This window comes from Thunnus thynnus, chromosome 10, assembly GCF_963924715.1.
Source record: "Thunnus thynnus chromosome 10, fThuThy2.1, whole genome shotgun sequence".
NCBI classification, from domain to species: domain Eukaryota; kingdom Metazoa; phylum Chordata; class Actinopteri; order Scombriformes; family Scombridae; genus Thunnus; species Thunnus thynnus.
In genome coordinates this window covers 15,144,859-15,163,116 of record NC_089526.1, presented here as the reverse complement: position 1 = coordinate 15,163,116, position 18,258 = coordinate 15,144,859, and the positions used below count along the sequence as shown (strand labels likewise).

Genomic DNA, 18,258 nt, shown 5'->3' with positions numbered 1-18,258 from the left:
CACACACACACACTCATTGTCTCAATCTTTCACTCTCAATCTCTACCTGACCCTCAAATTCAAATTTGCATTCAAATTCAAATTAGCTTTATTGACATGACCATAACTACAGTATTACTACAGTGTTGCCAAAGCACAACTATAGAAAAGTGAGTTATGAGGCTCTTTTTTGTTTTTCCTAATTAACTGTAAAATCAACAATAAAATGAGATAACAATTTAAAATAGTGAGTAGATATTGTGACATTTTTAAAAGATTTAGGCCAACCTTTACACTTGGTGGTTCACTGGACATTAATGTTACAATTTTAATATAAACCACTATACAACAACAAAAATGTAACAAACAAACAAAAAAATTTAATAAACTTAATATTCCATGATCAATTTAATCAATGTAAATTATTAATATAAATTGTATATCACTGAATCAGACGGTATGGTGCGACAAGGTCACTCTTTCAGTCCGGAGAGGCGCGTGGTCGCTTTTCATTGGGGACAGATAGCATCGCGACGTAAGCGCGTTCATCCAGCACCTGAGGGCTCGCGGGCAGTTGACGGGGACAGCCAGCACGGGACAGCTCGCGCACGGTTTTGAATCTGTGCTTTTTTTTAATGAACCAACTGATTAATTAATGGAGGGACTACATTAAATTGACATCGTCTCACCGCGCTGAACTTACAGGGAGAAAAGGCAACAGTGGGTAAGTGCAAACTGGATTGAAAGAAGTTGCCAAAATATCAGTTTTTAATCAGAAAATCTTTTTAAATTACTAATTATATGGATCGTCGCTTAGTTTTAGCCTAACGGCAGCTGTTTTGTTGGGAGGTGAACTCATCAGGCAGAGGTATTGCATCTTTATGCTTTTGAGTTTAGGTCTCTGCAGTGATATTGTTGTCCCTGTTGCAACTTCGCAGTTTGAAAAGTCGTTATAGATCAGTGATTCTCAAACTTTTTCACGTCAAGGATCCCTAAACTGATACAAATTAGACCACGGACCCCCAGTTGATAAGATTTTATCCCAGGGTCCCCTATCTGGTAGGATTTTTGCTTTTAGATATTTTATTACAGAATGTAAATCCATGACCAAATAGTCATTCTGTCATTGTGTTACTTATGGATGAAATTATGGTGAAAATATATTGTTATCCTTTTTGCTGGGGACCACCTGGAACCCTATCAAGGACCCCTGGGGATCCCAGATCCCCCTTTGAGAACCACTGTTATAGACCTTTGTTATAATTGTATCCCAGAATATGTTTTTTTTTTTCACATAACAGCCTTTGTTAGGGTCTCACTCACAACTGTGAGAAATCAAAGGATTCATGCTTCATGCAAATATATTTAAACTGTGTTTCTTCCATAGTTTCTAAATGTTTAGACAATTAAAGCATTGCATTAACTTCTGGCTGTTTACTGTAACATGTACTTTACAGGATATGAGTATATAGAAATAAAATAGGAAGACATTACTTTGGGGAACAGATACTGAACAGATAAGGGCAGAGAGCTTGTTGTGCCCTGATGATTTAGACTTTAATCCTTTTTGTCTTGTGATTTACAAACTGATTAAAAACAGAGCTACATTTTGAAATACTGTAGGTGTTAAAATGATGTAATGCCCCTGTAAAGAGAAGAGCTGGGAGGCAAACTACTTTAAAACAAATGTACAGTACACATCTCGATCATGAAAGGATGTACTCTCCCAGTGTTTCTTTACGACATTAAACATTTCGTTGCAGCCCAGTGTCCAAAAGGTTGTGTATACACAGACCTTAAAATCGTAGTCCTTAAGATCTTTATCATCAACTCTATCTTTATGTCAACACTGGTGGATCAAGCAAGTTTGAATCAAATGGCAAAGCTACGGCTGAGAGTTTTTCAGAGAGGCACATAGGGTAAAGAGGTCAGACCAAAGTACGGGATTATAAAATGACATCAGTTTCTCCTCCAGCTGATTCTCTTTTTAAAGGTGCTCATGTAATTCATTGTAATTCAACTTGAGACTCAGCCAACTGCGCATGCGTGCAGGCTGTTTCTAATGTTGCAGATGAATTTTAAGGCAGTTAGCAGGGTAATGATAAATGGTACTCCTGCAATTTAGTATTGCACTTCCATAAATTTGGGGGACTTGCAAGAGACCAATGAAAAAAAATCAAATCAAACATGATGAAGCAGAGACCAAAATACCTTATATTCCTAATACGGTTAAGCTCCAAAAACCTGGGATTCTGCATTTCTTATAGTGCAACTCGATAGTGTCTTTCACCAGACCCTCCTTGTCTGGTAAATGCCCATATCTCTCAAATTCCATGTCCCATTTTGTTTGGATTTCAACCTAAACAAAAATTGCACCAAAAGTGGAATAAAATGTGTCTTGAAGAAATTACATAAAGGACACAGCTGGTTGTTTGTTTCTTTTTCCAGTCAAGCCACTTTGACTTGGGATTCTTAAAAGATGTGAGATAAATAGTATGACAATATGAAATGTCCTTTTGTGTGGAAAGTATTGCAATTCAGGAGCAGCATGGTGATGTCTTTACTTCAGACATTTTAGCTGCTCAGATATCTGTCTGTTTGGCATTTTTCCAGTTTATGTCTTTTTGACATTCAAATTATGACACATGTATGTGCCATTTGCCAAGACTTTCCTTATAGAATGGCACAATTGTGCTGCACCACCAAACTATGCTAAAGCCATCTTTCAAAGCGATGTTTATGCAGAATATTTTAGTAATACATATGTTTTAGAAATTGACAGTACCAATGCAACGAAACATTTTGGTGGGAGCCATTACATATTGTTTTTTATGTGTAAACCTTACTGTGTCGTGATACTGTTGTTATTGTATCATGAGCAACTTACAATATATGATTTTATCTCTGAGTAATTCACAGCTCTGGTAGGCACTGCATTTCAAACACAGTCATAGCACTTAATTTCTAGATAGCCTCACAAGGTTGTTCTTGCTGTGTGCAGATTGGATGACAGCAGGTGATGTAGTCATGATGTGCTGTTGCCTTGTGGGGACATGTGAAGTAATGATGATGGGGGCACAGTGAATTTTGGATTTTTTCCCCTGAAGCTTACATTGACAAGAAAAATAGACATCTATATTTATTCCCTGACTTTTGTAATCCCATACATCCAATACACTTATCATGTGATAAATACTATATACAAGGAATGTTTAAAAATTGTAATTAGTGATGCAAAGTCAGAGAGGTGTTGATTAAACTCTGTGGTCATTTTTGAAGCTCTAGTTTGTGATGTTGATACACTGGATTGTATTACATTGAAAGGACCTTCTAAATAGGTGAAAGGTATTTCTATAGATTAATCTTTACAGAGACAGAGCAGTTATTCCCTGGAGGGTCTTATTGCTTGTGAGTAAATGTATATAAATGTTTCTAAAAGAATAGGTATGAAATATAAGAATTGGGTGTAACAAGAAAACAATCTTAATTGTGTACTTTTCAGAGTTCTAAGTATTTTCTAATTAAGAAGGAGTTGTGCAGAGTTTTAACCAGCGCATTGCAACCTGCACCATCTTAACTCCCCAGATTAACATTTGGTCATCATCACACAATGACCTCGATCACTGCACACAGCTGAGGGAGGAACAGCAGCGGAAAAGTTTCAATTAGATGTAATAAGGCTCCAAATGTCCACCCGGTTCCAATCTCACAGCATTTATCAACTACATTACTCAAAGCCAACCAACAAAGCAAAAAAAATACAAAACAACACAAAATGTAATAAGTCTTCTTTTTCTTACATGCGTTTTGAAACCATGTAAACTTTTTATTATTATTATTTTATTTTATTATTATAATGAAAGACTACTGGATGTACTATCACACTTGGACAAAAAAACTGAAAGAACTAAAACCAGTAGCCATCAGAAATGTAGCATAATTATTCAAAACATGCAAAACACCATTATGATACTCTCAACTTCAAACATTTAAAAATCTGTAATGCAAAATATGAAGCAACACCATCAGAAAATGTCTCAAGTCTAATGTTGCATAATATTCAGTTGAATTTTTACTCTTGATGACGCAGCATCTGTCACTGTTTGGTGCTGCAACTATCAGCTGCAGCTAGTACATCCCGTGTGTGACGCCACCAGATCAACACTTCACTAGCACTGTATTGATCAGATTGGCTAAAAGCAAGAGGTCACTGCAGCGTTGCAATGTTTCTGTGCATTTGCTTTATATTTTAAGCCATTACTGTTGCAGCTGTTGCATTAGCCCATTTATGTGCATTAAAAATGATCCAAACCTTCACTGTAAAGTGAATTTAATTAGAATTGTCAAGCCAGATGTGAAAGCAATAAAGAGAAAAACCTGAGACAGAGAACTATGTGACACTGAGAGAGAGACCCAATCGGTGCCCTGGTTTCTAACCTCCACTGATCAATAACATCTTTGATGTCTCCATATTTGCATTGTGGCCTCACAATGTAGAGGGTCACTTAGATTTTATGTTGTACATTGTGTGCTGTGCAGTGTTGATTAAACTCTCCACCATAAAACCATCAAACTAAATTGAATGACACATAAAATACTATACTATATGAATGAAATATCAACAGAAATAGAACACACGTGACAGGGGAGGAAAAAAAGAGTGGTGGAGCAAAATAAGGGAGTAATACAGTATATTCAATGCCTTTTTCAATGACACTGAAATCATATTCCGTGCAAATCTCATCCGTCCACATAACACCTTAATATGGTCAGATAATCTGGATAGAAAGAGGACAGGGGAGGTGGCATAAAGAGAGATAATACATGGTTAGAGAACCACATGAAAGAAAGGAGAGAAGGATAGGTGGTGAAATCGGATTACTGTGGTCTTGCAGGAGAATTATGAGTGTGATGATCAAAGTAGAGGTTTTCCTATACCAGGTTTTCAGTTTAATGCAGTACTTAAAAGTTGTGCTGATCAAAACCAGTCTGACTTGTAATGCAATTAGACTGGCTTCAATAACTTTGTCCTTGTGGTGCTCTACAGTTGCTTGTGGTTAGTTCTGCTCCTGCATCAGTGCTTCTTTAAATAATCCATAAACCCTGGATGATTGTTGAGCAGTATTGTTTTCTCAATTTGCTTTGACTGTGGAAGGTTTAGTGCGGCTAGAAGACTTAATATCAAGGAATTACTTAAGGTCTTTTTTGTAGTTTACAAGCTCAACATTTCCGTGGAGGTGCACTCTACCATTCAAGACATCATGACAAATTTTAGGTAAAAACGAGCTTTACATCATATATATAAATATGATGTTTGCAAAGTCCTGTTTTCTTTGCAAGTTATTATACTTGTTTTATACCTTAATAATTACTTCAGGTATTTAATCAGATTTCAGTTTATGCTGATGATGTTTTAGTTTATTTAGATTCTCCTAAGTAATCAAATCCAATTATTAGAGAGTTGAATCATGGTATTTTGGTCAAGCTATGGCTCTTAATAGGTCCTAAGCCTTAACAGCTATGTCTATGCACTTATACTGGTCCCCTATAGGCTCTAAGTAATTAGGTGAAAAACAATCCCAACATCTTAGAACTTGTTCATTGTGAAATCTGTTCATGAAAGGTCTTGTTGTCTACCTCTGTCTCTCCATAAATAATTATACTTCTATGTGTGCTGTGTCACTCCCATGTCCTCCTGGTGTTACTATTAAAGAAAATCCTGGAACAAGTAAATTGTGCATTTTAAAAACCTAGCATAAATGAAGTCCTAGGTTGAGATATGGTTATTTTGTGGTGCCCACATACCACATAACTGTGATTCTGGCAACACAACCTTTGTTGCATGTCATATACCTTCCTCTATCCTGTTTCTTGTCTTTCTTCACTTTCAACTGTTGAACAATCCCCCCCTACTCGCAAAAAAGATATAGTTAGTTTACCTTCTAAACCAGGTATAGCTTCATTATCAATTAGCAGCCAATTTGCAGCTCCGAAATGTATTATAGATTGGTTTATTAATGTCTCATATCTCTACCTGGCTTAGTTGTGAATATCAGTATATATCTCATTATGGCAAATGTATATTAAATCATATGTAAAATAAACGTTCACAATTCAGTGAACCACTGTTCATTGTTATGCAACCAAAACTCTTCACACATGTAAAATTAAAACTTCAGGGTCATTGTATTCAGCTTACTGGACTCAGTACAATAATACAATACTACCCAACATGAATAACCACTATATCATCTAATATGTGACTCATCACATCTTTCAGCCTTCATCATATAAGTTTAACTCTGCTCTGGGGGTCCTGAAACTGTGAAGCAACAACTTCACAAGGACAAGCCAGACACCCCTGCATGTATATAATTATATGAGAAGTCATTTGAGATATTTGCCACCTCACCATGACAAGGTTAGGCAACACAGGGACATGTGCACCCTCACATTGCTCACACACACACACACACACACACATTTCCCTCATCACCTCCTCCAGCTACTGTTGTCAGTTGTCCAGCGACACTTCAGCCCAATCACGGAGATAGCAGACCTGAGAGCCTGTTCATTCGGTAGTGTTGGCAGGAACTACAGTAAAGGCACCAAGGTCAGGACTGCTTGTCAAGGGCTTTTATACCTTGTAATAAACAGCTTGCAAAATACTGACGCTACTGTAATATAGAATGAGAGATGGATCTATGAGGAGGGTAATAAGCTTTAGGTTCATGTATGAGGTCACTCCTTTTCTTAAACAAGAGTGTATAGCTCCTATTTTGCATGACAGGTGATGACGCGTTAGTCTCTATTGTGTCTTTGATTCATTTGTCTGTTTGTCCTTTTTCTAATTATTTTTTGAGAATTTTTTGTAGTTATTTGATAGTGGCAGTAGGAAACGGATGGGGGGGGGGGTCAAACAAAGGTCCCTGGTCTGGACACAAACGACACAAACTGGGGACATCATGGCCGCCGTTTTGATCCGTAGTCAGTTTTGATAAAACTGGAAGAAACTGTACATTTCACAATTGCAGTCAAAATCATCCCGACCCAAAAGATACAATACATTGATTGATGTGGCACACATGATTTCTCTACACTATAAATTCAGTGGTAGCATTGATTGGCTCTGGTTGGCTAAAGGGGAACAATTAATTTTCAAGTATGCATCATTTGTGGGTAGTGACACTTGTTAGATTCAGTGAGTACAACTCTCTTGTATTATACCAAATCCCAAATGTATGCTATAAAATACCCTACTTGTGTGTTTATAGATATTCTTGCCACTTTCTATAACAGTAGCGGCTCTTACATGAATCCTCAGAGGATTAGCAAAACCATCAGGGAGATTACCGTAGTCACGAGCGCAGCTGTAATCCACAGTATATTGCCATCTCGACAGCAAGACATACTACCTCTTCACCCTCAACCAAGTCAGAGTCCCGGTTTATCCCAGTCCTTCATTTGAGCTACAATCCCAGTCTCAACCTTTGCCCAAGAAAATCCCCTCCAATTGCTTATTTATCAAAGATTACTCACCCTGTACCACTTGGTTTCCTGACCCAAAATGAAGGCCCTGCACTGGAGGCTTCTTTGTACAGGATAAGCTGTTTGGTAACTCACCAGTCCTCTCCATATAGTTCAACTCAACTGCACTGTAGAGTGACCATTCTTATGCTCCCTGTAAGATATTTAGAATAACATTGGTGTATACTCGGATACTGATTTTTAGGTCAGCCCTAAATGTAGTGTAGAAATGATTTTACAGTTTTTTGTGTCTCTATGTCTTTTCACAGGCTCCATGATTGCACCAGCACATCTTGGTGAAGTTTGCCTTTAGTCTTGACAGAGTTTGATTCTTGAAGTTGAGACTGTGGAGAGGAAAACCTACACCATATTTGACCGATAAAAATCCAAGGACTGAATGAGAGACCCCAAAGAGACACCACAAACGGTAAGTTTCTGATCACCATCTATTCTAGTACATTTAGCATATACACCATACTTAAGATCTGAACTGTCATGAAATGGTAATACAATAATTTGAAGAGTCTTCTGATTGTCCACATTCTGTTTTGACTCGTCAACAAGATAACTACACCACTGCAGCATCTGCTTCACCACAGTTCTCTAAATTCAATGACATATTTGCTGCTACTCTGATACTTACCTTTAATTTTGATTCTATTTGTTCTCATTTCTCTTCAAGACTGGCAGTGCATTAGACAAGAAGGTCCTAAAGCAAAGGGACACAAAACAGACAACTGACATCTCAGTAAAGGGAACGGAAAAAACAGATTCCACGTTGTTCTTCTCCTGTGATTCTTTCCCCCAAAGCAACAAAGCTCAAATCTTTTACTGAACATGTGTCAGAAAGAGAGGTCAACACACAAGCGAAGATGAACCCATATGTCACTTCTCACTTCAGGAGGGATCTCTTTCCCCATTTTCATTTGTTGTAGACCTTTGTCTACTCCATTTTTGTCAACTTTTGTCGCTTGAATTACATGGCTTGTTCTGTATTTGTACAGTTACAGCTGTAGCTCTTGTCTATTGTTTTGCTTTTCTCAGTGTACTTGCCACAGTGCAGGGAATGATTCTGTTCACTGGTTGCTAAAGGATTTAATGTTGCATACTCTTTTTACTTATCAGGATTCAGTAGTAGAGTGCTCTGAAAGTGGCTGTGCAAGGTAAATGCTAACACTACAAGCATACCTTTTCATTGCCAGATATATTTGCACATTTCCTTTTTGCTTTATTTATACCTTTATTTGTTTTTAAGTGTTATTTCTATATATTTAGACGTGCATGCTTGCTTTTTAGAAATGGCTTTTGTTCATTGTGTATTTTAAAGTGTCTCTTGCATGTGCTTATTGGCAGATTTCATCCACATATGATAATTTTCTCTTTTGTTGTTCTCTCATGTAAATTCTCTCTGGTGTTCAGGTAGCCTTTTGTGATCTGGTTCAAACAGGGATGCTGAGTAAGACCACAAGCCCAGTTACACTCTCAGCCACCCTAGATCTCAACACGTCTCTGTTCTTCTTCTCCCTCTGTGGCGTACACCTGATTTTATCAACTTTGGCGCTTGGCCCTTCCAAAAAATGTAGAAAAAACTTCCTCAGGTGACCTGTGTACTTACCTTTTCCCTCTATATAATCCTCCACGTAACACTAAAAACATGAGTAATGCCAGAGATAGATCAAAGTAATCTCTTTCTGTTGTTTTCTTCCCTTCTTCTTATCTGTTCAGGCATAGGTGATTTCTCAGCTGTAATGCTGAGCTGTAATGAGGTATGTCTGCTCTGATAGACTAACTGCTGCAGGTGATTGCTAACAGCAGTGTAGATTGTGTCAATATTATCTGTGCAAAAATCAGTACAAGCCTTTACCAAATTCACAATGGCCATCAAACAGATGTGCAGGCCCTTAGAAAGAAAATGTGAAATTGTTAAAGCAGTGACATGATAGAACAGGAAATGGCAAACAAAACATGGTTCTTTCAGTTGGGCCCTTTAGTTGGGCAAAAGAAATTTCCTTTACTTGTGAAGAAAACTGCAAGTCACAAGACTAGTTTAAGTTAAATTAGTTAAGTTAGCTGAAACTGATACATTGAGTCCATCTGTTCATTCCCTTGTCTGCACTGTATTCGATGGTTGATGCAACATGTAAGGACACTGATTAATGACTGATGAATAATGCCATAAGCATTTGATGTACTGAAAGTACTGCATTCTTTGTTTCCTCATGCCCATACCAAGGGGTTGTGAAACTGGGAAGAACTTTGATCGTAAGAATTGGCATGTTTTTTTGCTTTTTTGACTGCATGGTAGAAATTATTTTCTCATATCTTCCCCTGTTTGAAGTTTAATTTTTATTTGTCTGTAATCATAATTTGCATCTTGTCACAGTATTTTTGCAAGATACCCTGTAATTAGCCATTAGCCATAATTGTCTCCATCTCCATCCTTCTACTGCATTGCATTGTGGGCTTATAGCTTTTGTCGAATCGTACCCACTCTTGGATCCCTTTTATTGTTTTGAATTGAACAGACCCAATCCTGCATGCTCTTGTGATGTCTGTTGAGCTCAACTCAGTTCTCCTGCTCCTTGTCAACCCAATTATTGCAAACTCGAGGTCACAGAAATAGACTCCTTGAGCTACTGCTGACATTCCTCTTTTCAGCTCACCTCACTTGTTTACTTAATTGATTATGATTTAAGGGTGCTGGTTGTTAATGAATGCACTTGTGGACATACTTTAAGAAAATCACTTTGTTTGCTGAGCGATCTATCACTGAAAGGATAGACTGTACTGGGAAACAGCATTACAAGTTGGGGAAAGGACACACAAACAAGTGGCTGACCAATGGCCTTGGAGGGAATTATCCTGTGGTTACCATTGGGCACTATGGATTGCAATTATCTCTTTGTTAAGAAGGATTGAAAGACTGACTGTATTGTTAACACCACACAAAAGTCCATTGACTGTATCAAGGTGATAAATTACTACATCGATAATCAGATCAAGGCACACTGAGGTATTCTGAGTCATTGTGCACTTCTCCTTAAGAAAGAGGAGACTTAATAGTGCATGATGGGAGCAGCACGTGTGAAACGCCGCTTCAGTGCTGTGGTGGATGGGCCAGTGGAGGAGGAGGAGGTCATGAGGCTAGCACAGAGTGCTGCAGATACGGCTAGGGCAGGGGGGAGCCCAACGGGGTCAGGGACCCCAACCAGCCCCTCCCCAACCCATGCCCTCAATGGCAAAGCTCTACCTCTTCAGAGCAACACCAACAATGCACGGAGGCAGAGTGCCATGGGAGAGTCAGTTGGGGGAGATGCAGGAGGAGAAGGCGGGGTGAGAGCAGGAAGAACATGCTCAGGGCTAAGAAGTGGAAAAGGCAGTAGTGTAGGAGGAAGAGGAGAAGGCCGGTTATCCTCGGATTCACTCTCTTCCCCCTCCACTACCAACCGCCGGCGCGCCAGGCGCTCAAGCCGCCGGCCCCGACAGCGCTTTGTGGGCAAGGACGGACGCTGCAACGTCACCTTCGTCAACATGAGCGAGAGGGGCCAGCGGTACCTCAGCGACCTCTTCACCACCTGTGTGGACATCCGCTGGCGCTGGATGCTGGTCATCTTCACCCTCTCCTTCCTTCTCTCCTGGCTACTCTTTGGATTTGCCTTCTGGCTCATTGCCTCCGCGCATGGGGACCTTTCCATTCGGCTTTCCCCCAGCTCAGGGACCTCAGGATCAGGAGAGGCTGGGTCTGGAGGAGAGTCGGATAGAGAGGCAGTGGTTGAGGAGCCGTGCTTCCTCCAGGTGAACAGCTTCATGGCAGCCTTTCTATTCTCCTTGGAGACGCAGACATCCATCGGTTACGGATTCCGAAGTGTGACCGAAGAATGTCCCCTGGCGGTGGTGGCGGTCGTTTTGCAGTGCATTGTGGGCTGCATTATTGACGCCTTCATCATCGGGGCAGTCATGGCAAAGATTGCCAAGCCCAAGAAGCGCAACGAGACACTGGTGTTCTCTGACACAGCTGTGGTGGCGCTGAGGGATGGGAGACTCTGCATGATGTGGAGGGTCGGTAACCTACGCAAGAGTCACCTGGTAGAGGCGCATGTCCGAGCACAACTACTGAAGGTAAGTGGAGGGAGATCAATAACGGCCATAATGAGAAATGCAAAGAGGTCAGAAAATATGGCAATGATAAAAAAGACAAGCCTTTCCTTTTAGAGAATAAGGTCAAAGAGGTGATTTGAGGGTAAAACTGAAAGAAAAGTAAAAGAAAGAATCACCAAAAATATACAGGTTGCTGACGTGAGAGATAGTGGTGGAGGAAAAAAGGTTTCAGTAGTGAGAAAGAGAGAGCGCTGAGACCATCTGGCCTGTATTCTGTGGACCGTAGTTAATGAGAGCTTGTTTTATTTTCCCTCAGGGGTTAGGAAGATTTACCATGGATTAACTTCCCCACAATTCTTTAACTGAGAGCCATTGTCCTTCATCATCTCATTTTCCCTTGTGTGTACTGTATCTACATTAGTTTGGGTGATTGTACTCTATACTAATGTTTACTCTAATCTCTGACCGTATGTTACAACATGTTTCCTTGTTTGCGCATGTTTTGCCATGTTCATTGTTCATTGTGTGCGTTTGTATGCGTGTGTGTATGCTGCCACAGTTGTCCACAGGGTCAAAATCTGTGGAGCAGTGAGGCTACAACATAGACAGTTTGATCTCTCTTAATAGCATGACCATATCAAAGTTCAGACAGGGCAGATGAGATTAAGTTTGCGAGGATCAAAGAAATACGATTCTAAATGCTGGGCCTGGATATTGTTCCATAGTAAAGGTTGGGTGAGTGATAAGCCTATGGGTGGTACAAATAAAGACTCACATTGTCAAATTCAGCTAAATACAATAACCAAATACTAAGCTTTTGGGTCAGTGCAAGAAATTTCATTTCCATTGTTTTTCTCAGGAGGAAATGGTGACTCTCTCTCTCTCTCTCTCTCTCTCTCTCTCTCTCTCTATATATATATATATATATATATTACTTACTCCTGCCTGCCTTTGGCTGTTGTTTGTTTCACATTGGAAATCGTTTCTAGTTGCCATTTAATGTTTTCCTACATCTGAAAATCAATTTTGTAACATTGCAGCATCTAATGTGGAAAGTTTTATGTACCAAATAGTGACTTTATTTCACTCTTTATTCCCAACGTGCTCTCAGCCAAGGGTGACTCCAGAGGGAGAGTTCCTCCCGCTGGATAATGAGGACATCAACGTGGGTTTTGACACCGGCACTGACCGCATCTTCTTGGTCTCGCCGGTGACAGTTGTCCATGAGATCAACGATGAGTCACCCTTCTTCGAGATGGACCGAAAGACCCTGGAAAATGACTCTGAACTGGAGGTTGTCGTCATACTTGAGGGCATGGTGGAGGCCACGGCCATGACCACGCAGTGCCGTAGCTCCTATCTGGCTTCTGAAATCCTCTGGGGACATCGCTTCGAACCAGTGCTCTTTGAGAGGAAAGAAGGTTACCAGGTGAGAGAGGAACAAAAGAGTTATACACAAAGGATAAGCATCCTTAGGCCCATGATATTATATCCATAGTAAAGTGATATGTTTGTTTGTCTATAGTTTGAAGGGGTCTACATGCTAATTTTTATACCTCACAAAAATGTGTCTTGAAAAATAAGTGAACCCCATTTATTCTTGTGTTCTGTCCTTTTTCCAGGTGGACTACTCATTCTTCCATCGAACATATGAGATCCCGAACACACCCTCATGCAGTGCAAAAGAACTTGCTGAGCAGAAGTACATTCAAAGCTCACGCTCGTCGTTCTGCTACGAGAATGAAGTGGCTCTGCAACTCGTCTCCCCTGATGATGAGCCTGGCCAAGACCCTGAGTGTCCCTCCCCACCAACCCGAAGGCAGTCACTGTCAGAACATCTCCACTACAACTGAAGTTGGGGGACAGGAGGCCTCAAGGGAAAAGAGACAGGAGGTTGACCCAGGCATTGAGAGGTAGTACAGGCAAGGAGAAAGGGTTAGACAGGTAGGAATGGGCAGGCCAAGAGAGCCAGGCTTAGAGGTAGATAAGACCATGAACAAAGAATTTGCCAGTATCAGCATATGAAATAGGAAGCAACATTGTTTACAATAGTCAGACAAGTTCAGAAGAGGAATAGGTCAAGAAATCCATTCAAATTTGAAGTTTGCAAATGAAACAAGGTTTTGGTTAGCACTACTGCACAGATTAAAGGATGAACAGAAAAATAGACAGGAGATGGACAGATAGAGAAACAGTGGGAGGTTTGGGGTCACTATAATGGGGAGATGGGTTACTACACTGACCTAGTTGTCTGATTGGTCCTGGCAATCTTTCAGAATCATTGAAAACGTGTCTGCTAAATCTCAATCTGGCCCATCACTACCACAACACGCCCATCTGACTTTAGAGCCAAACCGGCAGGATATACAAGAGCACCCCATGGTGGCTCTAACCTGCAACTGCACTCCCAGCTGTATGAGCCTGGCTGGACGAATTTTGACCTCGATTTGAGGCAGCTTCTGTATGCAGTGATTGGTAGTGTACCTAACGAGGTACATCTCAGGAATGTATTTCACTATGATACTGACTTATCATTTCAAGGTTTTATTTTCTTATGGTAAGTATGGAAAGTGCATTTTTGTGACACTTGGAGCGTGGGGGCTGCTTGTTAGAGCCAATGCAAAGCAACATTTACATAGAGAAACAGCTGAAAACTTGCAGCGGTTTTGAGCAGTCTCTTTTCTATGTAATGTACTTACATACTATGTAATGTTGTTTGTTTTTTGGCATTTTTTTGTTCCCGAGTGCACTAATATCTACATTATCTCTTCATGCTCTTTGTTGATACAAAACAACCACACTGTATTGTTTTGCTCTGTCACTTTTGGACAGAGCAAAAATAAATAAATAGATGATGAATGCAGCAGTTGTAGTAAGCGACTGAACTATGACATTATTACCTTAAAAGTGTCTTGGCACTTGGACCTTGACCATCTAAGATTCAAACTGGATCCAAGGCAAAGGACTTGCTCTCATCGACTCTGTATGTGCATCGGAGGCCTATATTCATCCTCAGCAGTAGAATGGTACTGAGATGAACCTGAGTGGAGGATGGTATTATGATGATGGGATGATTTATCGTGTCTACATCTCATAGAAAAAAAACAACTGTCTAACATCTCCACAAGTTGATGGGGATTGAACTGGAAACTACACCACATTCATAAAAAAAATATTCTGTATTGTAAAATCATGTGACGCTCTTCTCTGATTCTAATGTGTTACAGTTGGTTTTGCTCGTAAATTGTGAGAACATAATAGTGGGTGGTGCCTTCATAACAAAGCAGAGATTTTGCAACTGTCCCTTCATCTGCAGCAGTTTATTTAATATTTGAAATGTGCTTAAACCTTATCTTGTGACTTCATTTAGAGCAGTGTTACTTAAGCAAGTGTTTTTTTTTTCAAATCACCTTAACATTTGTAGTATGTTGTGCTAAGTAGACAAACATGTTTGTGCAAAATAAGTGCTGTGAATCTGCTCAGTGACTGAGAAGTCTCAATATGAACATGCACTGATAAGGATGCTTTAGCTGCATTATATAGTAGACTATGTAATAGTTGCACTTTGTAGTTATATAACAAAGCACCTGGAATGTTCTTATTTATTTTAGATCTTGTATTGATATACAGTAAATTATGCCACCTGAGTATTAAGTGTTCTGATTACAGGAGGTGTTGGGAAAGGAAGTGTCAGGAGTGCAACACGATATTTAGTGTTGCCCTATAATCAGCCTGTCCAATGCACAACCTGGGATCTTGTTCTTTGTACTTTGCACTAGAGAAATATATATATATATATATATATATACATACACTTAGCGGCCACTTTATTAGGAACACCTGTGCAATTTAATGCAATCCAATACAACAGCTCTGCCATAAATTCTACTTTTACAAAGATTAAACATTTTCAGTCTTTGTTGATATTGTCAGAAAGGTGATGATTCTACTTTATGTTTATTATTGAGGTCGCAGTGGATGGTGGTGTACTGAAGGGCACTGTATTGAAAAGTGTTCCTAATATTTTGCCCCCCTCATGTATATTAATGGAGTGGACAAAATATTATACAAATAAAATAAACTTTTCAATATAATGCACCCCAGTACACCACCACCCACTATGACCTCAATAATAAACATAAAGTAGAATTTATAGCAGAGCTGTTGTGTTGGATTGCATTAGATTGCATAGGTGTACCTATTGAAGTGACGAGTGAGTATGTGTGTGTGTGTGTGTGTGTGTGTATATATATATATGTATATATATGTATATATATATATGTATGTATGTTTGTATGTATGTATGTATGTGTGTATATATATATATATATATGGAGACAAATATCAATGAAGCTCTGCAGCACAGTAATAGTGTGGGATCAGCACAGGTTTACCTCTACGCATCAGTCACAGTGTTGTTTCACTTGATTATTGAAAAGATGCTCTATGGTAACCTCGGGGGGGTGGGGGGGTCAAGGTATTGATAACATATTATCTTTTACAATTAGTGTTAATGCTGTTCTTTGTCTGTGTCCTCCTTTACGCTTCTCCTGTATGGCTACCATGTTCTATTTATAGGCTGCATGGTGGGTCATGTTGTTCACCTGCTTCCACTTCCATGAAATATAACTTAAACTTAGAGCACCATCACTTTAACCATGATAGCGCTTTTTAAACACTGCAGAAGAAAAATATCCATTGAGTTTTTTTTATAATATCACTGGTTGCTAGGATTCACACTATACATAGTGGTTCTTTAATAGGTATTTAGAGTATATTTCATACATAAAACTACACCATTTTTAAGTAATTTAGTGAGATGAAACCAATAAAAGCTGTAGCTACCTTTCCTGGGGTATTTTGCTAGAGAAGAAGGGAAAGTCCCACCCTGTTCTAAGACTGAAATGTAATTTCAGAGCTGCCTCTGGCACAGAGCACTTCCAAATGAAACTAAACTGTGTTGTGGAGCAAATAAAACACAAGGATTGAATTGCTATTATTGGTTGTTTCTTTTTCATTTTTTTTCATTTTGTAGCGCTCATTGACTGACTGTTTTACAAAATGTCATCCAGAATTTAAAATTGCTCTCATCTTAATTTTTGCATTTACATTGACATACTTTTCTATTTCCTTTAGCACTTCTACAGCAATGCTAAAGGAGAAATATGTATTTGTTAAACTTAAATGTATCATGTCCATATTATGCAGAGTATCATTGTGATTGTGAATAAATTAACTGTTTTCTTCTTAAAAATTCAACAAAATTGTAAAAGAAAATGTTGCAAGGGGCACTAATTGTGTTTTAAATATCTCCACTTTTACATTAGAATTACCTGCCAGAGATTAAGCTTTAATCTTTTGTGTCTTTTTTCTTAAATCGTTTTGTCACAGAGGGAAGTGCAAATATTTTTTTTTCCTGTGTAATGTCCACAACTCTATATTTTCACTCATGCCTCTGGACCTAAACCCAACAATGATTTTTATTTTTTTTATTTTTTTAAGTGAAAGAATGTTAAAACCTTCTGATGTAAATTGAACTAGTATAAATAACTTGTAATAACTGAATTGAACAAAGTTGACAGTTAGAGGAGATAAACTAAAGTATACATTTTTTTTTGTATTGTCAAAATAACCTGGAAATTTCTGCCAAACAATTTGTTTATATCTAGCGAAACAACTTATCACAGGCCCTGAAACCCGATCACTGCTGATAGATCAGAAGAATAAAACATGTTGTTAAAAGAATTATGACCCTATAGAAACATTTATAGCTAATAAATGCTATAGGATAGATATATAATATATAGTCTTAACTTAAGGTTCACTCACTAGTTTTTTGGTGAGCTTTCAACCGCATCTCATTGTCATCAAAGAATGGAGTTTGCTCCGTTATACTGTAGTTGAAATGGCAAATTTTTTTTTTCTACATGAGATATAGGCTACAAAATATTTCATAATATTTCTATTTTACTTTACATGGGTATACATTAATCATCAAGTACAAATTTGATTTCCTTACGGGAGTATTTACATTTTATGCAACTTAATACTTCTACTCCACTACAATAAAGGAAATATTGTGCTTTTGACTCCACTACATTTATCTGACAATTAGCCTATAGTTACAAGTTAATTTGTAGATTAAGATTTTACAAAAGCAAAACAGAGGATTATCTTTTCATCATCATTTCAAATCACCAAAACTAGCTCCACCTTAACCACAGTAAAATAGTATAAACACATTAATTAATTAATTAATTAATGCATCAGTAAGAATAATCCAATAATATGATATTCAATACTAACAATTTTCTGCAGATGAGTTATTTCACTTTTGATACTCAGAGAACATTTAGCTAATAATAATTATGTACTTTTACTTAAAAGCATCAGAATCTACATTGGCCAAGTATGCATACAAGTAGTTTGACTCTGGTTTAGTGTCTCTAACATACTTACACCAAATAACAACAGAACAATCTTCAGAAATATAGACAAGGAATTACTAACTTATATACAGGTGAAACCATTTCTGTGGAATGTAAACAGGATACAAATAGTGCAAAAAAGTGCAAGGAGTGCTGAGATAAATATTAAATGTTTAAAAAAAAATGACATGTTATTTTATATACATATAGTAGATGGAAAGTAACA

At 38.5% G+C, this 18,258-nt stretch overlaps 1 protein-coding gene across 1 annotated transcript; it reads left to right on the top strand.

The window, feature by feature from the left end:
* Positions 1-530: 530 nt before the first annotated feature.
* On the top strand, positions 531-16,600 carry kcnj14 (potassium inwardly rectifying channel subfamily J member 14). The gene is made up of 5 exons (XM_067601365.1): positions 531-703; positions 7,776-7,933; positions 8,189-11,625; positions 12,716-13,033; positions 13,227-16,600. The coding sequence occupies exons 3-5, from the start codon at positions 10,573-10,575 to the stop codon at positions 13,455-13,457; spliced, it is 1,602 nt and encodes a 533-aa protein (XP_067457466.1). The 5' UTR covers positions 531-703; positions 7,776-7,933; positions 8,189-10,572; the 3' UTR covers positions 13,458-16,600.
* The last annotated feature ends 1,658 nt before the right edge of the window (positions 16,601-18,258 follow it).

Excerpts from the sequence above, each read along its gene's own strand:
- kcnj14 (XM_067601365.1), top strand. The coding sequence starts at position 10,573 with ATGATGGGAGCAGCACGTGTGAAACGCCGCTTCAGTGCTGTGGTGGAT. Across the intron at positions 11,626-12,715 it reads TCCGAGCACAACTACTGAAG|CCAAGGGTGACTCCAGAGGG; the intron begins GTAAGTGGAGGG and ends ACGTGCTCTCAG. Across the intron at positions 13,034-13,226 it reads AGAGGAAAGAAGGTTACCAG|GTGGACTACTCATTCTTCCA; the intron begins GTGAGAGAGGAA and ends TCCTTTTTCCAG.